This window comes from Rutilus rutilus, assembly GCF_951802725.1.
Source record: "Rutilus rutilus genome assembly, chromosome: 3".
NCBI classification, from domain to species: domain Eukaryota; kingdom Metazoa; phylum Chordata; class Actinopteri; order Cypriniformes; family Leuciscidae; genus Rutilus; species Rutilus rutilus.
The window spans coordinates 27,809,763-27,833,388 of record NC_140211.1 but is presented as its reverse complement, the minus strand read 5'-3'; the positions used below and the strand labels follow the sequence as shown (position 1 = coordinate 27,833,388).

Genomic DNA, 23,626 nt, shown 5'->3' with positions numbered 1-23,626 from the left:
CAGGGCCGTGTGCAAGAAAAGATGGAGAATGTCCAAAAGACGCACAGACGGTGGTGGTCCACCGATCACCAAACGAAAAAAGAACTTCAGTAATTCTGAAATAGAAATTCTACTGCAACAGGTAAATGCCAAAAAAGGCATAATATTTTATTTAATCAGCTTAATTGCTGATTTAAATTGCAGTGTTAGTGTTTCTTTGCATACTATGATTCAACAAATGATCAGAAATACATTACAGTAAAATACTATCATTGTAAACGACTGTAGAATTAAATAAAATGCAGTAACCAATTATTTGGAGAAAACTGTCATCACTCAAAAGAGTGCTCTTGAGTGTGCGTAGATTTTGTTCTTAGCTAAGAACCAAGATAAGAAGATAAGAAAACATTAGTGAATGTCAGAATCTTCGTAAAAAGTGCGTAAGTGTGGTTTAAGAACACATTTCTTCGTAAGAACGGTTGGTGAATGAGGCCCATTGATCTTGAGTACAAGCAAATTCATGTGATCTTAAAGGGTTAGTTCACCCAAAAATGAAAATTCTGTCAGTAATTACTCACCCTCATGTTGTTCCAACCCCGTAAGACCTTCGTTCATCTTCGGAACACAAATTAAGATATTTTTGATTAAATCTGAGAGCAGTCTCACTCCTCCATAGATCTCTTTAATAACTTTTCTGGGTCAGCAAGTTTCGGTCACCTAGAAGTCTTTGGAGAAGTGAGACTGCTCTCAGATTTAATAAAAAATATCTTAATTTGTGTTCCGAAGATGAACGAAGGTCTTACGGGGTTGGAACAACATGAGGGTGAGTAATTACTGACAGAATTTTCATTTTTGGGTGAACTAACCCTTTAATATTTTCAGTAGATGAGTAGTTTTATAGTGATTATATATCAGCTAAGTGGGGAAAGAATTGAATGTCCACTGTCAGGTATACAAGTAACAGTCATTACAATCTTGCAAAGTTAAAGCCTTTAATCTTAGAGGAGGATGTACATTTTTTATTTGTTATGTAAAAAGATGTTATTTATTATTGAATCTACCAAAAATCTGTTTATCCTCCGTAGAATACATTTTTATTGAATTGGAAAATGAATGTAATCATCCTGCTGTTAGCTGTGGTCTTGAACCAGATTAAAATAATAGTTTTATATGTACGGATGCCATCTACCATTAGAATTAATCTTAATTGTTATTCAGCTTCATCCTTTTCAGACAGATTACGCTATTTTCACTTTCTCAAATTAATATTATCTAATGCATAATCAAGCTCGTGCTGAATGCAAAGATTACTTTCTAACCTGAGTCAAGCCATCCAGCGACGTTGCTTGAAGTGGTATCCCAGCAATTTTCTTGAGAAATACACTGTTTTCAATAACTTTTCATCACCCAAACTGACGGTAAGCAATTAAATAGTTTAAACATCATCTTAGCAACAGGAAATCAAGCATATAACAAACAATTAAATGAGAATGTACCAGAAATGTTTTGTATTTTTTTCCATATCTTAAAATGCTTGCATAGGGAGAGCAGAAGTTATTTTTCATGAAATGAATTAGAACTTCTACACAAGATGAAAAAGGTCATTCATTGACTCCTCATGCTGTAGGTAAAGAGGACGGGAAGTCATGTCAGAAAGTCACAGTGAGGATGACCATTAGAAAGAATGACTGCCGTAGCAACAGACCGGTGAGTTCATTTCAGAATGTAGCCTACCTATTATAATTTGGCTCTAGTTTAGCTGTAAAAGGGCTCACATTATGTCTGTCATGTTCACAGGTCAACATAGTGTCGTGTGATGGGAAGTGTCCGTCTGCGAGTATTTATAACTACAACATCAACACATATGCACGCTTTTGTAAGTGCTGCAGAGAGATGGGACTGCAGCGGCGTTCAGTCCAACTCTACTGCAGTGGAAACTCCACGTGGGTCAGTTACACCATACAGGAACCTACCGACTGTTCCTGTCAGTGGTCATAAACCCTAAACCATAATAACAGAAAGTGTTACTTATCATTCAACTTGAACGTTAAGATCTAGTGTTGTAAAGTGTCTTTTTTCTCTATTACCCAGAGCAGAATATATAGTTTGTTCTATCAAAATTCTCAAATATTTCAGAAAATGGTATAAACTGCATGGCTGCATGTTTGAATTTTAAGTAATGTGGAAGCACGTGAATCAGTTACAGTAAGAGTAATGATACTAGCTTTGTGCTCCTGTTCTGTATATATGGAATTCTACAACAGTGAACGCTGAAATAAAGTTTTGCTAATTGTATTTAGATGCTTTTCTACAGGTAATGTTACTTCTTAATGATCTGAATATAATGTGATTTGACAAGTTATATAACAATCACATGTTTATTGAATAATTGACCTTATGCTGTATTTTGAGCACTTTATTTATTTATTACCATATAAGAACAATTGCTTCACTCAAAATACAAGATTTTTTACACGATTTATGATTTATGAAGCACAGCAGCTGATGCAAAATACATTTTTATCTTCGTGATCTGATATAAATTATTGCGAAGTCAACATAAATTAGCTTTATTCACTATGGCACATTTTAAGAACAGCTTTCGATTTTTTTTTGTGTGAAATACTTAGTACTGACTTAAAACTGAATATGTGAAGTTCCTGTTTTTATATCTGTGTCCACAGTATTGCAATGTTGCATCTATAAAATGCAAACGGACGGTCATAATGAATACCTCTGTATAGACTCAATGAATTATTTTATGAAGTGAGTCCTTTTTAGGTTCTTGGTTTAACATTGTACCTGCTGAAGAATTGCAACATTCATAATATGCTTAGTTTTTTGTACCATACTATATGTATATTTACATTTTCAATAAAAATCTTTAGAAAATGGGTTCATTCTTGTGGAGTAACTGCAGTTTCACTGGCTGTGCTAGTGGGCATGTAGCCTTCTGATGCTTCTTTTCAGCCAGCATGCATCAACTAGTATTTCATGTTATCGCAGTAGATGTTTTCCAGTTCCGATTATTTTTTGGAAGGTTATTATGGGCGTATATTTTTTTTCTTGTCTACTGGCCTTCATGTGGTGGCATCAGCCAATCACTGCTGTCATGACATCATTTTCCAAGCTCCAGCATAACGCATGGTGTATATACGACTCATTTACAATAACACTTTACAATAAGGTTTCATTAGTTAACTAATTTAGTTAATGAACTAAGAATGAACAATACGTCTACAGCATTTATTAATCTGAGTTAATGTTAATTTCAGCACTTACTAATACATTATTAAAATCAATTAGTATTTGTTAACATTAGTTAATGTACAGTGAACTAACATGAACAAACAATGAACAACTGTATTTTTATTAACTAACATTAACAAAGATCAATAAATACTGTAACAAATATATTGCTCATTGTTAGTTCATGTTAGTTAATGCATTAACTAATGTTAACAAATGAGACCTTATTCAAAGGTGTTACCGGATATTTAGGTCTGTTTATAGATAATTATTATTACTTCTCATCTCATACTGCGATTCATATTTGTACAAATGTCATCAGAAAATTGGGGGAAATGGAGAACTGTTTTATTTTTTAAAGATTTCTCAGTAAATCATCTTTTGGGGGGAAATGGCATCCGAACTCTTATTGGTTAGACCATCAATCTGCAAATATGAAAATGCATGGGAAGACAGAACAGTCTGTTCGTTTGCCAAATGGTTTGTAGTCAACTCAGATTCTAGCCTGGCAAGCCAGACCTACATCAAGGTGTTAGGTCTGGCAACTCACCATAGACACGGCCAGAGCCCGTCTACGGAGAGCCTGCCCACTCCCTATTAAGTCCTATTGTACCAAATTTTGGTTGTAGTTCCACCAGAGTTCCACTGGGGGCGATCGCCCATGAGTGCAAAATGAATGGAAGTCTATGGGGCTAGACAGCTAAATTCGTCTCTTTCACCCGATTGCCATTGATAAATCTCAGATTTGATTGTAGGTTTTGCAAGTTCAACATGGGTTATAGGTCGAAAGTTGAATGAACGAGTACTTATGTCCTTTCGATTTCTTACAGGTTGAGTTGTTGTTGCCCATAACACGCTAGCATTCTGCTAATGAACGCTGATTGGTCAGTGAAGGACTCATTACGACTAGAGATACCGCTTGATGGCATCGCAGCATCCGAAGCGGGACCAGAAACAAACAAAACAAAAACTCGTCTAGCACGTGTGTTTACCTGTGTCAGCTGTGTTGTCGATGCCTCGAGAGAAAAGAAAGTGCAGAGCGCAAAAGCACCAGAGTGACTGAAGGATTGCCGTAAATCAGTATTTTACGTCGTACGATGTGTATGACGTCATTGACACTTTAAAATACTTTTTAAAGCAAATAAGTGACTCTAAAAAATCTAACACCCAGCGTTGTGTAATTTCTTTGCATCTCTTTTCGAATACAGCATTCAAATTACTAGACAAGAAATTATATCCTGAGAAAAGTGTATTTTGATGGGTATACTGCCATAGACCTCCATTCATTCTGCACTCGTCCTGTGAGCGCCCTCATATGGAATCAGAGTGGAACTGCAACCAGTTCAGAAGCCGGAAGTGTACTGAGAGTGGAAGTTCTCCCCTTATTAGACATTCTCTGACACGGCTCAATCCTAGGGGCGGCATAAACGGCTGTCTTTCAAATTCCCGGACCACGCTTCAACCAACCAGAGCGTTTTCCCAACAGCGGAGCTTACCTTAGTTGATAGATTAAACTTTTGAATCTGGCCGGCAAAACTACGAACACATCTTCCTTTTTTAAGAATGACTTAAGTGCCGTTCTTTGCTCTTTTCTCTAAGAAAAACTTAACTCCAAGTCCTCCAGAGTCGCGGCCAAAGCCGTTTCGAAAGACTGTTCTCCAGCAGCAGCCGCCATTCTTTGTTTTCAAGTAGCAGGGAACCGTCGCAACTCTGTGTCATCATTATGTTAACCCGCCCCGCCTAGATACACGATGTGATTGGCCTGACCTAATTTAGGTTTTTACAGCTCCCATAGTCAATGGAGAGTTGCTAGACTACCCTGACTGCAAAATAAATTTTGCTGCCGCTATAGGGTGCTTCTAGATTTCTAGGCTACTCAGATTCATCATGGACATGTCAACTAAGTCAGAAGGCTTAGAAGGTTCATATTCAGTTTGATTGAATGTTTCAGCATCAGAGTTTCTCAGTATAAAGGAAACACGATCAATTCTAGCATATCAGTCTTGAAGAATATTTTATTGAACTGCCAGATGCAACAGATAAAGCTGGCGAGCCAAACATTATTTACAAAAACGGAAGGTGAGAACCTAAAGACATAGCAAGAGGAGAAGTTCCTACTACAACTACTGCTAAGACCGGACAGTGTTAATGTCACGCAGGTGGTGGTAGACCGCCTTTGATAGCCTCTGGTAAAATGCAAATGGTGGGTGGGATCAGAGATGCCTGGTGAATGAAGGCATAGCTCGGAGACGCAGGCAACAGGCATGTCTTGACCACAAGTGTAGATTTCTCCATGAACGCTTACTTTCTGCGGCGAGCAGCAGCACCCTTCTTGGAGCTGAATATCAGACAAAGAAAGAGCGAGTTAGTGGTGCTGATCTTTACTGACCTGCTGGTAGATGACTGAGAAAAACACCATACAGGACAGGCCTCCATTTTTTTTTTTATAAAAAAAAAATGTTTTTAATTTTTACAAACGCATAAGTGATGATTCTGCTGTTTTTACTCAAATAAAGCCCTTTTAAATACTATTGTTTTCCAGTCCAGTTCTCAGTCAGGTCCTGTAGGATGTTCCTCTCTGCTTCTCGTGTCCACACAAAGTTTGACATGCACATTGAACTGAAATATTGCTCACACCATGCAGGACTTACCGCCCTTTCTCTGAGCTCTGTCAGTTTGTTAAACAGGCCTGTCTTAGTCTTAAATGTTTATCACCGCAGCAGCTGATACACATCATATTTACATCACTCATTACCTCATGTATACCAAACAGATTAATCACAGTTCAGATTTGATGGCACCAATGAAAAATAAGCCAGATCTGGAATAGACAAGTGCTTCATAGTGCCACTTAGGCTATGTGTTGCATGTTGAGAGATAAAAGAGTGAGCTTTATTTTTCATTGTCTGTAAATCCGTTCAGAAATCAAGTACGTTTACACGCACAATTATTAACAAGCTACACGGCCAGTTTATGACGTTGGAAGGGGTGTGTCGATTTGAAACGGATGAAACTATGATCTATAATAGATATATCAGATAGATAGATCACCCAACGTTTTTGGTTTGCTTTACGTAACAAAAACGTTTAGGTATGATACTATGCATAAATAAGTGATATAAATTAATATTGTTCCTAATTTCGAATTCAGATGTAGTTATTTGGGTTTATTGTTCACAATAAGCTTATAATTCTTTTGTTTTGTTTACGCTATTTTTGTACAAAGTTTCTGACTTGAATAAGTCACATGTAGTAATAAGATAAAAGTTTCCCAGGTACACTTAAAAGGCAGCATAAATGCAAGTCACTTGTCACAGTTGTCTATCGGAGCATGACCACAATGCTGAGGCCAACTGTAGTTCGATTCGTGAATTCACTGGAAGAAGCCGATCTACATTATCTGGGTAGTTAGGTACAAAAACTGGACTGGCATGATTTCGACATTTAAAAAAGATGAATAATTGCTTTATTCCGAATGAAATGAAACTCAAATGCATGTAAACGTACTCAGAGAAGCTTGTTTGGGGAGACTGCAGAGAGCGTTTGCTGTCTGACTAGGGGAGACAAAACTCATTCAGCTCTAGAGAAACTCACTCTCAAAGGCTTCAAGCTTCAATAAGTCTGTCACAATGCTACAAAAATGTCCCAAATACTTACCATCTCTACCACAGCTTCAAGCCTATAGCTCTATATCAAGTTTTAGGACATGTTTTGTAAAGTCTTGCTGCCATTGACAGTCATATGCGTTTTATCCAATATGACTGGCAGCTTGTGTGTGACAGTGTCTTTGAGAGTTTTCATGGGGTGTGAAAATGATTAGATAATTCAATCAGTAATATTAGAGTAAAGTAGTCAGTCCATCCGTGGCAAGGAGCTACTTACTGCTTCTGCAATTCATCAATGCGGTTTCTGAGAGAGATGACCTGAAAACAACACATGAGCGTTTTTAAACCTGCCAGATCATACCTTAACCACAGGATCCTGGATTGTGACAGCTGTCCTCTACCATCGAGTGCTGACAAACACACACAAATCATTCTGGCTTGATGCTCAGGACTTGCTGAAGTCAAGAGCTGGTATAAAGCAGCATTGTGTGGGCACGTCACAGGCATGTGTGTTCTTCCTCAGCAAGACGGTATTGAGCTTGAGCAATCACACACACTTACCTGAGAGAAAACATCTCGGAAGATCAGATGCTTAATGACACTACATACGATATTCATTTAACCATGAAGCACATCTCTACTGGACAGTCTCTAGGTTGTTGTTGGCATGGTGGTTTGATTTAGCTGCTGGTGGTAAAGAGATCAACTTGTTGTGAAGGCTCTAACCATAGACTCTCTTTTTAGGAGGGACATTACATTTGACCTTTCACCTGTGGTCTGAATCGACCTTTTTCCCAGAAGCCACGGAGACCAGAGAGTCTCATGCATGCAGACCATGCTGTCACGTCTCTGTTGCTGACCAAAGCCTGATGCTTAGCTTCCTATATTTCCAGTTACTCACTATTTACTGAGCTCCTCCACTCTCTTACGCTGGGTTGTAACCTGCAGAACACCAGAACACAGCTGAGACCTGAACTACCACACACACATACTCTGAATCACCAGCACAGACACACTCAGACCTGCTCTCACACACATTGTGACTGATATGTTCATGTTCTTTTAATGTCAAGCTAACCTATTTATACGAATGACATTTTAGACAGTATATTGCTAAATAGTTACTTATGGCACAGTCACATTTACCATTTCACGAGCAAAAGGAGAAGAAGAAGTATTCCCCAACACAGATGAGGTTCTGCAACGGGTTCAAGTTGGTGACTTGAATTCGCTGTGCTGACCAACAGACAGCTGCTTCATTTGAAAGTGACCTATTGATAATAGACAATGGACTTTTTTTTGCTAACAGGATTTCTCCAAGATTTTGTTCTGGTCAAGTAGGTCCACATGTCCATTATCTGTTGTCAGCAGGGTAGAGAATTTGCATGACCAACTTCAACATGAGCAAAATCTGAATGGGGAACTTTTTCGCCCTCTGATGAAAGGTGTGGTCACATTTACAGTTGCTTGACAAAATTTTGCAGGCAAAATCCTATATGACCTATAGAAGGAATCACTGAAAAATCCCCACCACACATGTACAGACTGACTGTCTGTATTGCAATGTAACACAACCAAATTTGAGGACTAAATTGATAGTTCACCCAAAAATGAAAGTTCAGTCATCGTCATGTTGTTCCAAATCTGTAAGATTGAATTTCTTCTGTGTTGGGCAGGATAAGCATCTCAGTCACCATTAGTCTCAAGTAGCCAGACCTTTGCTTAACGACATATGGTCTGCGCTCTATAGCCACTGCAATTGGCCAAGGACCGCCCACAAAGACAGGAAGAGGACGTCTGATTGACATGTAAAGTGACCAATCAATGTTTTGTCTTGTTCAACGTCATGTTACAATAAAAGCAAATACTTTCATATTTACCTGCATAATCCGCATATTCCCTTATTAGTAAAATACTTCACCTGATCTTCTGTTATAGATGTGAGAGGGCACAACTAATAAAATGGGTTGGCCAAGCTCTCGTCGGTAATCATGCAAACAAATGTCTTAGTGCCTCAAACAAAACGTGTAGAAGTCAGCCAATTAGATTCAGACTTTTGCCTTCTCGAAAGTTGTTTCCAGTTTTGTTTGCCATATGCATCAGACGTAAACGGGGTGTGCGTGGTCCATGGACTGGACATCTGAGGCTGAGAGTAAGTCACCATTGACTTTCATTGCATCTTTTTTTTTGCATACAATGAGAATGAATGGTGACTGAGACGGTCATCTCTTTTTGTATCCCATTCACTCGTAAAAATAACGGTTCCAAAAGATGTTTTTCGCAGAGATGCAAGAAGAACCATTTTGGAATTCTCAAAGAACCTTTCAGTGAGCAGTTCTTAAACCAACAATTTAAATAAACAAAAAAAAAAACGTTTAACCTTTTTCTAATACAAAGAACCGTTTGTCCAATGCAAATGTTCCATGGATGTCAATGGGTTATCATGGATACCAGTAAATGATTTTCATTTTTGGGTCAACTATCCCTTTAAGCTTTTAAGTGTGTCCAGGATACAGTTGACAAAGTATTGAATCTCCCCTAGTAAAACAAACGTAGGTCATAATAAAATATGTCAAGTAAATTAAGTTTATAGACATTGTATTGTGCAAATGGACATTAGAGAATGCTCCCTCACCTCATACTTCTGCCTCTTGAGTTTCTCGAGGTGCTCAAACTTCTCAGCTTCCAGGGTGTACAACCAGTCCCACAGCTCTTTGGCTTTCTCCCTGTACACACACGTATACACCAAAACACATTTAGAATTTAGATACTAACTATAAGGACAAGCCTCATTGCCTGTATAGGCTTAGAGTTGTCAGGTATTTGTGCTGACCTCAGCTTGTCCTCATTGAGATGATCAATATTCAGAGCCTTGCGTCTGTCTGCCAGAATCTTCTTCTTCTTCTCCCTTTCAGTTTGCTTCTTACCTCCCCTCTTCGAGTCAGCCTGTTTTTATCAGCACACAAACACAACACATTTCACAATCATATACTGTACTCAGAGTGATGATGAACAGAATCAGAGTTGGGGCTGATAGAAAGCTCTGCACCTTCTGCAGGTAGCTGCTGTACTGGGAGCCCATGTTGGACAGGGCAGACTTCTTCTTGGCATCTTCATCTGCCCTCTTCTTAGCATCCGCCTCCTCCTTCCTCAGCCTCTCTTCCTCACGTCTCGCCTGACGCTCCTTGTCCTTCTCAGCGCGGACCCTCTGCTGCTCAGCCCTCTCAGCCCTACGTTTCTCCTACACACACACACAGATATCAATATGTCCATTATAATATCCTGATACACAGGATTACTCAATTCTTACTGGTCAATCACAGCATTCCCTTAAATTTGCCATTGTCCAAAGCAATGCTGTATATCATTCTGCTTATCCAGGTCAGTGTTATTTTAGGATTATTTTTATACTATTATAATATGTATTCATATTTTTAATTAGCTTTTTTTATATATATATTAGTTTCATTTTAACTTTAGCTTAAATGTTAGTCATTTTTTATTAGTTTTGGGGATTTTTAAAAATATTACTATTTTATGGATATTTCAGTTTTAGGTTTAGTAATTTTAGTAGGCTACTTTAACTTTTATTATTGTATAAAACCAACCTTTATGCGTCTCAATGGACTTCAGTGTTAATTTTCTGTTTGTGTTTGGTCTTGTTGATAGGCTGATTGTGTTGTGCATTGTAACGGACTATTTTAAGATAATAAACAGGTAAGATTATAAAATAATTTGAACTCAAATCAGGATTTAAAATCCACATACTTATTGTTGAGTCATGTAATCAGGGAGCTAATAGACAGCGATCACTCACAATTCTATCTTTCAGAGCAATAAGCTCCTCCTCCTCTTTCTTCCTGCACTCAAAGTGGGCATCAATCAGGCCCTGCAGCTCAACGAGATCCTTGTTTTGACGCTTCTTCTGGATGTCCTGTTTGCACACACGGAAATATGACCTCAAACAATGTTTAATACATAATCTAATGTAACCAACAATGACATGCACTACTTGCTTACATCAAAGTCCACCTTATCCCCGTCAGGGATCTTTGGTGCACTTGGTCTGAAGGGAATGAAAGCAAAATTTGTTTTAGTGGCATTCTGGGTATCACATAACTTCATCAGCTCCTCAGGAAAACTCAAAGCATGTTGTATTGCATCACAGCATTGAAATTGGCTGCTCAGCTGTAAAAAACTGTTTAGTGGACAATACTACTTACTTGAACTTGGGCTTTTCATCTGTTATGAAAAATAAAATAAAAAAGGGAAAGGGATATGTAACATGGTTAGAGATGTTTTAAACAAGCTCAGTCAACAATCAGTGGGAATTCTGTTAGCCATATCCATGAACATGGAGTTACTCAACTCAATTTAAATTTAAACTCAGTGCTGGTTTCTGTTACCCTGAGCTTTAAGAATGATGTATGCAACTTTTAATAGTATCTTTACAAAGTTAAGTATTTCAGTAATGTTAATAAACTGGGTTAGTTAGAAAGTTGTGAAACAAATAGTTGATCAAAACAAATCTAGCAGAATCATTGCACAAGAAATCAGATCATGAGGTGCTTATAAGTACATGAGTATAAACAGACAGAACTCCGGACAAGTGGACCATTCTCACTCTTCCAGGAATAAATAAAAAATAAAATCAAATAAAAAGCCTTGTGGAAAAGATTCAGCTTTTTATCCTTCATTCATTTTCCCATCTCTTTTGACTAACAGCATCTAAATCTGGGTTTACTATATCTCTGGTCATCATGGATATTTGACTAGACTCTGCAAGTGGGCTAGATAAGATGTTTAAGCCATTGCAATGCATCGTAACAATTCGGCTTGACCCTCACACCAAAAACACAAGCATCAAGCTACACCCAGACCAGACATTTTCCAGAAGGGAATTAAAAACTACCATCTTGCACTCCTTCTTCCACTGGTGTTGTGGCACATTCATGCAAAAAGAAGCAAAGCACAGAGCAATGTCAGCATTTCATATTCTTTCACCCTTGTTATCGACTAATTGTAAGGCAGCGTCAGTTTCAACCGACACTACAGGCCAGTTTTCTGTGAAAAACTGAATATGATGTTGTATGGTTTTGGTCCTGATTTCACTGTGCACCTTGCAGGCATTAACCCCCCTCCCCCATGCCTTCTTTTTAATCAGAAATGATAAATACAAGAAAATGACAAACATACCTTCCTCTTCATAGGCCTCTGCATGCATCAAGCGTTGAAAGCAAGAGTAAAATAGAGAACATTAATGTTGCTTTGTGTGCTTTCTGCTGCCCCAAGCAGGGCTGCGTGCTCAGAGGCAGAGTTCAGCTCAGCGGACACTCAAATTGAGGTATCAGCTTGAATCAGGATACATTGAAATTAAACATAAAAATGTATTAAACATAAAAAAATCACAATAAATAATGAATGAATCACTTTCAGTGGGACACCTCAATATGAGCAAGCTATATAACATAAGCTAAATAACAACATTTATACTGATGATCAGTTTATATTAGCATACATATGATCATAAAACATTGCTTGGTATTTCAAAGTGGACAAAAAGCATCTTAATAATGGACAGAATCTGGTTTGACACTTTCAGCATTTTGCTTTTTAATTCAATAATTAAACTATTTAATAATCAATATAATTCAGTGTGTGCCAAAGAGAGCCTTTCCCGTGTTAAGCCAGTGAAATTAGAGAGAATAAGTTTCTAAAGAACATATTAACAGTGGCCCTTTTTGTCCCTTTGAAAATTTCATTGTGTAATTGGTATTTAAACATTAATATCAGCATCCTATGAATATCATGAAACACCATAGCAACTGAAACAGTTGCGTTTGTTGCAGAATTATTAAAACGCATGCAATAGAATAGATTTTTCCTCAAGATGCAGCCTAGAGTAGCATTATGCTGGCGGCAACTCAGAGACAGTTCTGAATGCAGAAGAGTGCAATGAGTTTTCAGTAACAATCTGATAAGCATCATGGCTGCAGCGTAATTGGCAAGAGCAGGAGCTGAAATGTGATTTATTATCAGCTCAGGCCACCAGTGTTGGGGAAGCTACTTTGAAACTGTTAGAACCGAGCTACTCCTAATGCTTAGTAGTTCATCCAGTCAAGCTACTGGCTACCTTAAAAGGAACTACACAAGAGGACATCGGGGGGACAATACCATCTTTAATATATAAATTAATATAAAATATATATATATATATATATATATATATACAAATTTAAATAATACTTTGTTTAATTTAATAAATAATAAAAAATTATTTAAATACATTTTATATATTTTTAATAAATAAGGATCCTAATTAGTGTGAGGCCATTTAACTTGAACAAAATTATCACTTAATTTATATTAACAGTGACACAGTAAACAGCCGAACTGATTAAAAAACAGCAGTATTTAGTACAGCTAAATACTGAATCGTTCATTGAATCAGTGAATCTTTTATTGTCAATCATTTACTGAACTGGTGAATATTTACATCGTAAATTTACAGGAGCAGGTCGAACGACTGTGACTTCTCAAAATGACATATAAGAGAGAGGACCGTTTAGGAAGACAGTTTATGTGTTTGATGATTGACTTTTGACATAAAAAAGATGTTTTTTCGTGATACACCCAACTAAAAATATAGTTTAGAAGTGTTGCTAATCATTTTTGCTCTCCAACACTGAAGGCCTCTTAAATCCACTCTAAAGAAAGCTACATTTTAGATGTGATGAGTGCCATGTCTGTCAGAGCTTAATCTTTCCAGCTCACTCCACATCGGTCTGCAAGTGAATTAGAATTGGAAAATATTCCTTGTTCATAAATTGAGAAATTGTCCAATTCTGAAACATAATTCAAATGCACCATAAGGGACTGAAATGGCATGAATCTAAGCTCTGTCAACATCTGGTGTTACTACACCAGTCCCATAGTGGGCCTGAACGAAGAGGAGGTACCGCCAGTAGTGGTTAAAGTTTTGTAGGGTCGGAGGGGAAGTACTGGGCAACTACTGCTACATTAATGTGAATGATTTTTAAGTAGCAGGCGAGGTGCGCTGCCTGTTTTTAGTTGTTTGGAGAAAATGGGAAGGATGAATGAATATTCATGCCACATACCTTCCTCATGCACCTCTGGCTCTGGTTCTGGTTCTGGCTCTGGTTCTGGCTCTTTTTCTGGCTCTGGTTCTGGCTCTGGCTCTGGCTCTGGTTCTTGCTCAGGCTCAGGCTCAGGCTCCGGTTCAGGAGCTGCCTCTGGAGCTACCTCTACCTCTACTACCTCTTCAGCTAATAATACATGATGCAGCAAGCAACCAGGGGAAGGAAGGTTGTCAAAAGTTAATGCATTGCAGAGGAGGGAGCATTCAGAAATGGGAGATTAAGTATTGGTTAAAGTGTGTGAGTGAGAGAGAGAGAGAGAGAGAGAGAGAGAGAGAGAGAGAAGAGTCATGTGTGAAATGTATATAAATAGGGATGGGGTTGGTGGCTAAGAGGATCCACATAGCGGGAGAACCTGTTATGAAATGATGAGACCTCAAGACACCAGGGTTCCACATGCCAAGCAAAATACCCACATGAAATGCCTTTGTTTTTCCCTGTTTGCCAAAGCCATTAATTAAAATATTCTAAAGTCAACTCTAACTACAACTGTGTTGGATAGGAAAATAAACTAGAATAAATTTCATACCTTGTGCACGGACAAAATTCACAAACTATCACCTCAAAACAAAGACAAAGCATCAAAACAACAGATTATTTGAATGACCTTTTCAACAGTCATACAATTTAGAACTTCAGGTTTCCACACTGAAGTATTCCAATCCGTTTTATGGATTCTGTCTAAAAGGTCATCAAAGGTCATGGCACCCTTTAAGCTGTGGGGGGCAGCACATGCTGGTTAGCTCCCATTAGTTCCCTTTCGAAAGGGAACTCGCACTGCTTCGATTGACGCTTTGGGGAACGCCTCAGGCGTGACAGGTGTCTGAAATCACTATCAAATCAAATTCGGCTAGGGAACCCGAAGGAGCCCCAGCCAATCACTATTCATGTCAATCGACGCAGTGTCTCGTTCCCTGTTCTCAGGGAACAGAGGTTACAGTCGTAACCTAGACGTTTTCCCAGCATAAACATAATTAATATGCTTATTGTTTTGGTTTTCCTTATGATGAGTTACATGAAAAGGTTGACATTTGAAAGATCCTTGAATTAGGCAAAAATTAGTTAAGCAAAATCATTTTCATTTTCTGCTTTCAGTTAATTTATTTTCAGTTGACTTAGTTACAGCTTACTGCAGACAGTGTCAGGCAGTTTTAATCAAATAAGGAGAAATTGTGTTGAATTAGTATGTTGAAAGACTAGTTAATTTTCAAATCCATTTGGTTTGTTTTGTTGTAGTTTATTGTTGCTTATTTTACCTTCCTCTTCATATTCTTCATATGCCAGAAAAGAAAGCAGTAAAGGAATACACAAATTAAAAAATGCTTTTTTTCTTTTCTTTCGTATTTTTTGGTACCATTGTATTTGTAATTGCATCATACATTAAACACATGCTGAGCCTTTTTTTTTTATGGTGTTCTGTGGAGTTAGTGCTCAGTTGGAGTTCAGTACAGAGCCACAGTAGCCAATTATTAATGTAAATTAAGTGAATTAACAAATTTGGTCTGATCTCTGACCTAGCCTGACATGAGCATTTACCTCAGAGAACACCAGGAACATAAGCATCATTAATACTGCATTCAGCCACTGCTTGTGTTTGGCATGTCAGCCTCCAGAGATGTTTCTAAAAAAGCTCTCTGTAGGAGTGGCAGAAGGCAGTATGCTGGCATGAGATTCATGAAACAGCTTCCAGACAGCAGGTGGCACAATATCACTAATTACAAGCAAATTCAGGGCACAACTCTTGCATTGGATATACATTTATATTTGAAATGTGTATTTTTTTTTTTTTTTTTTAATGAATTAAATTTAAATGCTGGATAGAGCAAAGCCAAACCTGCACATATATGTCATCAAGGCTCTCTATACACAGAGTAATTGCTGACATACCAAGAAAACATTGATGCTGACTGAAAAAACAAGATGTATATATATAATACGAACAAAATGTGTACATATATACAGAATATAATGTACATATACTGCATACACATATGATAGACTTCCTGTCTAGGGCATTTCTACAACAACTGCAATAATAATTTAAATTTAGAACTTACCCCCACTGAAAGAAGAGAGAGAAAGAAGAGTTATCGTTATTTTGTCTTGACCATAGAACATGAATAATAATAATTAGCATGCTGAACAATGGAGTTTAATATTTAATGTCAGAATACTCACACGTCTTCTGTGTCGGACATGATGACAGGGAGCTTTAGACCTATATGAAGCAGACAGAAACAAAGAAGATTGTTTGTACCACTGTGAGTTAATCGCAGACTTGACAGATGTCATTTTGACAAGCTAAATATTTGCGGAAGCTTGTAACATTTCATGAGATCTTTTCATAGTCAACTATAAAAAACATTTGTTTGTCTGAATATGCTTAACATTCACTGTCTGTCTGACTTCAGTCCCTCAAAGAAATTATAAATGATCAAAGCAGGGCATGTTGAATCGGGCAGAATTAGAGCTTAGATCACATCTTCAACAGAATATCAACAGAATCAAACTCTGTGAATGAAATAAACCTGCTAAATAATATCTTCATTCTAAAAATGTGATGGTTATGTTGAGGTGTAATGTCTAAAAGCATCAAATATCATTCATATTAGCTCAGTATAAAAACAGTTAAAGAAAAATGAAAAGTCCTGACCGTGTGTGTGTGTGTTTTTGAATATATGGTTTATGATAACACAAATGTGTATAATGACATGGGTATTACAAAGTAAACATGGTTTATGAGGACACTTCCTGTACTAAACAGTGTTTTTAATTTATTTTTGTGTGATGTTTTGTGTGATGGGTTGGTTTAGGGGTGGGGTTAGTGTAAGGGGATAGAATATACAGTTTGCACAGTATAAAAAACATTACTCCTATGGAAGCATCTACCAGATATCCTCGCTATCCTTCAAAATCTCTCTCTCTCTCTCTCTCTCTCTCTCTGTACTGTAATCTGGTGATTGTCAGCGTTGGTGCAGTGTGAATTGGCATTTAGCCTGTATAAAACTGTTCTTAAGCATGACGTGATTATATTACAGCTTGCATCTCTCTCTCTCTCTCTCTCTCTCTCTCTCTCTCTCTGTGTGTGTGTGTGTGTGCTGTGACTCATATCTCCAGCACAGCTGCAGAAGCATTTGGAGATTAACACATGATCATGTTTCCCAGCATCAGCTCTCTCTCTTTTTGACAGCGAGTCTCTGGTCCTGTCAGCCCTGCCTTATGTGGTCATAACTGTGTGCTTAAAATATTATGAGCCATTAAAGGAAAGAATGCCGGATTATTTAGGTTTCTATTTTGACAAGAAACAAAGAGTGAATGCAGTATCACAACATAATGAATATAGCATACTATTATAATATGCATTGTATTAGCCTCAAAATGTCAACCATCTAGTTAGTGTTTGAGACATAATTAGTGCATTGTTCTAATACTTCCACCCTGTTTGTGCTATTATCTGTTGACAGCTGTTAAGCCTCTATTGTCATAGTGGTGTCATTAGTGGTGATCTACAGGATAGGACAAAGAGGAAGCCAACGATGTGTAAATCCTAAATTGCATTGTGCTGATTGATAATAGCCATTAGTCTGTTATCTACAGACTGGCACACTGAGACAGAACCATCCCATCAACAGAGGTGCCCACTCGCACCCTAAAATCATCAAAGTATATTCATTTAAGCCATCAGCTGAAGTAAAATCTGTTAGTAGCATATTCCATTCAGCATATTACATCATTTACATCAATTTACTATAACATGTGAGAGAGAGAAAAAACAGAATGACGATTTTAAAAGAAAAAAGCACCATTAGCTGTGAACAGACGGAGAGAACTTTCCACTCAGACTTGGCCCAGACATGTCTTTGAATTTCTGAAGATACCAAATCTTTAAAGCTCTTACCTCAGAAAAGGCGAAAGAAGAGAGTGTCTTGGTGGCGAAGACGGGCTGCAAGGTTCTGCAAACCTTGAAACTTCTTAAGTCCTTGACTTATACTGATACTTGATCTTCTAAGGAGTCTCATTGGCTGAGGAGCTAAAGTGTGTGTGGAGGGTGGGGGGGGTGTTGGGGGGGAGCATCTGGACCATAAGGAGACCCACAGAATGTGCTGGATGAAAGGACGATCAGATTTGGAAAGCTGAGGCACCCAATCGCTATATCTGTCGTAGCACAAGGCAAGCAAAAATAAGCCCAAGTTAAGAGGGAGAGTATGGTAAGGCTCTTTTAGAAATCTGGCTGTGATTAACAGAGGGATACAAAATGTCTTTGTGGATGCTTTGTGGGAGCAGGGCATGCGCTAGACGTCCCAAACTGGAAACTGAAAATGTTGTTGTCTACAATAGGGGCGAGTTTGACCAAAGCAAGCATAAATTGTAATACTGTAAAACAAACTGCCTGAAGTGAATAACTACATTGTGCACACCAATCAGTGAACTTTGAAAGCAAGTTATTAAGTTTTAATGCTGATTAAATCTTGAAGCATATTAATAAGTACATTTTCTTTTTAATAAGGAATACTCCAAAAATGTACAATAATATAAAAATCTCAAAAATACTCATCAATTATTGAACTAATACTTAAGCTGTTCAACTAACAACTAATACTTCAACTAATAACCACACTGTAACTGTTCTTGTTTAGAAAGAAAATATATATTTGCAAGTATTTGTCCACTACAATATGTACACTGAATAAAATGTCCAAACAATACATTGAAAATTATTTTAGGAATTAAAAAAAGGTATTGTACAGCTCTTGTTTTTTAGTTTAAATTTAAATGTGCATAAAAGTCACAGTGAAATCAAGATTGACCGGTTTTATTTCTTATGTAATATTACTGCATTTATTATAAATGATTAACCCGTGCACATCATTATTTTTTAATTCATGTTCCTTGAAAATCTTTAATCAAAATACTTCCACTCCCACTTGCAGAGACATCTCTTCTCTGATGACGCGTTCACAGGTGTGAGGGCGGCACAGCCTGTCACAGGATCACAGCAATAGCAAATCACAACGATCCAACAAACCAATCAATTCCCAGTGAACAAAATCAAGTTCCATCCTACATTTTTTTCATGTCAAGTCAAGTCAAGCCATCTTCATTTATATGGCGCTTTTAACAATGTAGATGGTTTCAAAGCAGCTTTACAGAGATAAACGTATAATTTAAGGTAACAGAGATTGTTTTGGCTTCAAAGCGGTTCTTTAATAAAGTTATTTTCCAGCTAAAGTTAGTTTTGATTGATTCACTTCCGTCGCAACGATCATTTGTTATTAAATTAGGGGCCGCTAAGACGACACCATTCTCTCTAGACAGACTTTAAATGCGAACCTGTGATAAATGCTGATGCCGTTCACATGCGCATTAAGAATTGGTTCTATAGTTATGTGCGTTTGAATATATGTGCGCAGGTTTGTAATTCCCTACAAACCAAGCCTAAACAAAGTACTGGTCTTTTCTTATAAATTTTGATACAGAATTTTATTTTATTTTGTGTTGTCACTTCGGGGTAGGTACGCGAAACGAATTTTCCCGACAAGTGAAATCTTTATCTGTAGAGTGGTAAAGGGATTCTCCATAGGGAGAGACTAGTTGGCACTTCAGCACTGCGTTGTCATCGGGTCCAGGCGAAGGTCCTTCGTCAGATCTGGATACGGCCTGGATCCGGCAGGCTGCGACACTAGATGCCATTCTTCTTATGATGTAACGAGTACATCAGGATTTATGGGAAGTGTTCCCGGTTCCGGCTGACCTAATCTATGCAGCCTTACATTGAATTATAGAAGTCTATAATTTATTATGTGAATGCTAGGTCAAAGAGATGTGTCTTTAATCTAGCTTTGAACTGACAGAGTGTGTCTGCTTCCCGGTAGGAAGACTGTTCCAAAGTTTTGGTGCTAAATAGGAAAAGGATCTACCACCAGCGGTCGATTTTGATATTCTAGGTATTATTAACTGGCCGGAATTTTGAGATCGTAATAGACGTGAAGGACTATAATACGTTAAGAGTTCGCTTAAGTACTGCAGAGCTAAACCATTTAGTGCTTTGTAAGTAATCAGCAATATTTTAAAATTTATAGGATGCTTAATAGGCAGCCAATGTAGTGTTGACAGAACCGGGCTAATATGGTCATACTTCCTGGTTCTGGTAAGAACTCGAACTGCTGCGTTTTGAACTAGCTGTAGTTTGTTTATTAAGCGTGCAGGGCAACCACCCAGTAGAGCATTACAATAATCTAGCCTTGGGGTCATGAACGCATGAACTAATTATTCCGCATTTGTCAATGAGAGCATATGGCGTAATTTAGATATTTTTTTTTAATGGAAAAATGCGGTTTTACAGATACTAGACACGTGACTTTTAAATGAAAGATTGGTATCAAAGAGCACACCCAGGTTCCTAACCAACGATGAAGACTTGACAGAGCAGCCATCAAGTGTTAGACAGTATTCTAGATTATTACGTGTGGAAGTTTTTTGTCCAATAATTAGAATCTCTGTTTTTTCAGAATTTAGAAGTAGGAAATTACTAGTCATCCAATTTTTTATATCAGCTATGCATTCCGTTAGTTTTGTGAATTGGTAGGTTTCGTTAGGTTTTGAAGAAATATACAGCTGAGTATCGTCAGCATAACAGTGAAATCTAATTCCATGTTTCCTAATGATATCTCCTAAGGGTAGCATGTACAGAGTGAACAGCAACGGTCCTAGCACTGAGCCTTGTGGTACGCCATACTGAACTTGTGATCGATAAGACATCTCTTCATTTACTGCTACAAACTGATAACGGTCAGATAAGTATGATTTAAACCATGCTAGTGCAATTCCACTAATGCCAACATAGTTTTCTAGTCTATTTAAAAGAATGTTGTGGTCAATGGTGTCAAATGCAGCGCTAAGATCGAGTAACACTAATAGAGAGATACAACCACAATCGGATGATAAGAGCAAATCATTTGTGACTCTAACGAGAGCTGTCTCGGTATATGGTACGGTCTAAATCCGGACTGAAAATCCTCGCAGATATCATTTCTTTCAAGAAAGGAACACAGCTGTGAGGATACTGCCTTTTCTAGTATCTTTGACAGAAAGGGTAGATTCGAGATCGGCTTGTAATTGACTAATTCTGTAGGATCATGTTGCATTTTTTTAACAAGCGGTTTAATCATAGCCAGCTTAAAGGTTTGTGGTACGTATCCTAATGACAAAGACGAATTAATGATATTAAGAAGAGGATCTATGACCTCTGAAAGCATCTCTTTCAGTAGCTTAGTCGGTATAGGGTCTAACATACATGTTGTCGGTTTAGATGACTTAACGAGTTTGCAAAATTCTTCCTCTCCTATAGCAATGAATGAATCAAATTTTTTCCTCAGGGAGACTAAAATGCACTGCCTGATGCGATACTGTAGTTCACTGGTGTTCATGTTCGAAAAGACGTTTTAAGCAGATATACAGCGGGGGAAATAAGTATTGAACACGTCATCATTTTTCTCAGTAAATATATTTCCAAAGGTGCTATTGACATGAAATTTTCACCAGATGTTGGTAACAACCCAAGTAAGCCATAAATACAAAGAAACAAACAAAAATAAGTTCAGAAATTAAGTTATGTGTAATAATGTGAAATGACACAGGGAAAAAGTATTGAACACATGAAGAAAGGGAGGCGCAAAAAGGCATGGAAAGCAAAGACAACTGCTGAAAACTTACAGTAATTAAAAAGCAATCCAGCCCCCTGTCAGTGGAAATTAATAACAGCTGGTTCAGTCCCAAATGATGGCCTACAAAAAGGTCTCATTGCCAAGGTGTCACACAAGACACATCTCATGATGGGTAAAAGCAAAGAGCTGTCTCAAGACCTTCGCAACCTTTACTTTACTTTACTTTACTTTATTGTCCACATAGTGGAAATTTGTCTCTGGCTTCACATACATCAATACAACAACACATAACACATAAAATACAATAAAAAAGGGTGGGGAATGTAATAAACAAAGCACACATCAATCATTACCATTTAAAATCTTGACAGCATTTGGCACAAAGACAACAACCTAATTGTTGCAAAACATAATGATGGCATTGGTTATAGGCGCCATTCTAAGCTTCTGAATGGTCCAGTGAGCACTATTGGGGCCATAATACGGAAGTGGAAAGACAATAATTTCACCATAAATTTGCCTCGACCAGTGCTCCTCGCAAGATTTCTGATAGAGGAGTGAAAAGAATAATCAGAAGAGTTGTCCAAGAGCCAACACCAAGTTGTATGGTGTTTTTAGGGTAATGTGCACTGCCATTTCTCCTCCAAATATGGTGTGTATTATGGCATCCAAACAGTTCAATTTTGCTCTCATGTGACCACACTATATTCTCCCAGTATTTCACTGGCTTTTCCAAATGTTGTGCAGCAAACTTTAAATGAGCTTCAACATGCTTTTTTTTCAGTAATGGAGTCTTGCGTGGTGAGCGTGCATACAGGCCATGGTGGTGGAGTGCATTACTTACTGTTTTCTTTGAGACAACAGTACCTGCTATCTGCAGGTCTTTTTGAAGCTCTCCACAAGTGATCCTTGGCACTTGGACAACTCTTCTGATTATTCTTTTCACTCCTCTATCAGAAATCTTGCGAGGAGCACTGGTCGAGGCAAATTTATGGTGAAATTATTGTCTTTCCACTTCCGTATTATGGCCCCAAAAGTGCTCACTGGACCATTCAGAAGCTTAGAATGGCGCCTATAACCAATGCCATCATTATGTTTTGCAACAATTAGGTTGCGAAGGTCTTGAGACAGTTCTTCGCTTTTACCCATCATGAGATGTGTCTTGTGTGACACCTTGGCAATGAGACCTTTTTGTAGGCCATCATTTGGGACTGAACCAGCTGTTATTAATTTCCACTGACAGGGGGCTGGATTGCTTTTTAATTACTGTAAGTTTTCAGCAGTTGTCTTGGCTTTCCATGCCTTTTTGCGCCTCCCTTTCTTCATGTGTTCAATACTTTTTCCCTGTGTCATTTCACATTATTACACATAACTTAATTTCTGAACTTATTTTTGTTTGTTTCTTTGTATTTATGGCTTACTTGGGTTGTTATCAACATCTGGTGAAAATTTCATGTCAATAGCACCTTTGGAAATATATTTACTGAGAAAAATGATGACGTGTTCAATACTTATTTCCCCCGCTGTATGTCTCTCTCTCTCTCTCTCTCTCTCTCTCATATTAACCATTTCAGTCGTATCCGACTCTTGGAGATTCTTTGGCCATCTCTCGCTATACGTGAGAGACTGTCATGAATTTTCTTGGCAATGATTTTTCTGGGGTAGGTTGCCAGGTCTTTTCACAAACGTCCCCATTACATGGCTCACACACTCACACATTCACACCTAAGGACAATTAACATTTGTCACACCTAAGCATCTCCAATTCACCTATACTGCATGTTTTTGAATAGTGGGGGAAACCGGTGCACCCGGAGGAAACCCACACAGACACGGGGAGAACATGCAAACTCCACACAGAAAGGACTCCTGGTTCAGCCACCCATGACTTGAACCAGGGACCTTCTTGCTGTGACATGCTACCCTGCTACCCACAGAGCCAGATATATGTCGCAAGAGACTATTGAAACTG

General features: G+C 38.0%; 2 protein-coding genes across 14 annotated transcripts in view; one reads left to right on the top strand and one right to left on the bottom strand.

Moving 5' to 3' along the window:
• otog (otogelin) overlaps positions 1-2,867 on the top strand; it is a 45,273-nt gene extending 42,406 nt beyond the window's left edge. For both annotated transcript variants that reach the window (XM_084403470.1, XM_084403469.1), the window contains 2 exons: positions 1,607-1,686; positions 1,777-2,867. In XM_084403470.1, the coding sequence (XP_084259596.1) occupies positions 1,607-1,686; positions 1,777-1,977 (281 nt within the window). In that variant the 3' untranslated portion in view covers positions 1,978-2,867. The remainder of the gene's footprint in view (positions 1-1,606; positions 1,687-1,776) is intronic.
• Positions 2,868-5,225: 2,358 nt separating this feature from the next.
• tnnt3b (troponin T type 3b (skeletal, fast)) lies at positions 5,226-18,155 on the bottom strand. 12 transcript variants are annotated; one of them, XM_084405627.1, is made up of 13 exons: positions 17,889-18,027; positions 16,169-16,208; positions 15,247-16,052; positions 13,952-14,119; positions 12,030-12,047; positions 11,057-11,075; positions 10,854-10,899; positions 10,651-10,767; positions 9,883-10,074; positions 9,667-9,779; positions 9,469-9,559; positions 7,735-7,775; positions 5,226-5,566 (listed from the first exon to the last, which is right to left on the bottom strand). In XM_084405627.1, the coding sequence occupies exons 3-13, from the start codon at positions 15,365-15,367 to the stop codon at positions 5,530-5,532; spliced, it is 963 nt and encodes a 320-aa protein (XP_084261753.1). In that variant the 5' UTR covers positions 15,368-16,052; positions 16,169-16,208; positions 17,889-18,027; the 3' UTR covers positions 5,226-5,529. The 12 variants fall into 12 exon arrangements, with proteins under 12 accessions (XP_084261753.1, XP_084261757.1, XP_084261758.1 ...); XM_084405631.1 differs by lacking the exon at positions 7,735-7,775 and adding an exon at positions 7,111-7,151; XM_084405632.1 differs by lacking the exon at positions 12,030-12,047.
• Between the last annotated feature and the right edge of the window lie 5,471 nt (positions 18,156-23,626).

Bases quoted from the DNA above. Each gene is read 5' to 3' on its own strand.
- tnnt3b (XM_084405627.1), bottom strand. From the start codon at position 15,367: ATGATGCAATTACAAATACAATGGTACCAAAAAATACGAAAGAAAAGA. The intron at 10,768-10,853 runs GTAAGCAAGTAG...GTGTGCAAACAG, and splicing joins GGGATAAGGTGGACTTTGAT to GACATCCAGAAGAAGCGTCA. The intron at 5,567-7,734 runs GTGAGTAACTGG...TCTGATATTCAG, and splicing joins GTGGAGGAGCTCAGTAAATA to CTCCAAGAAGGGTGCTGCTG.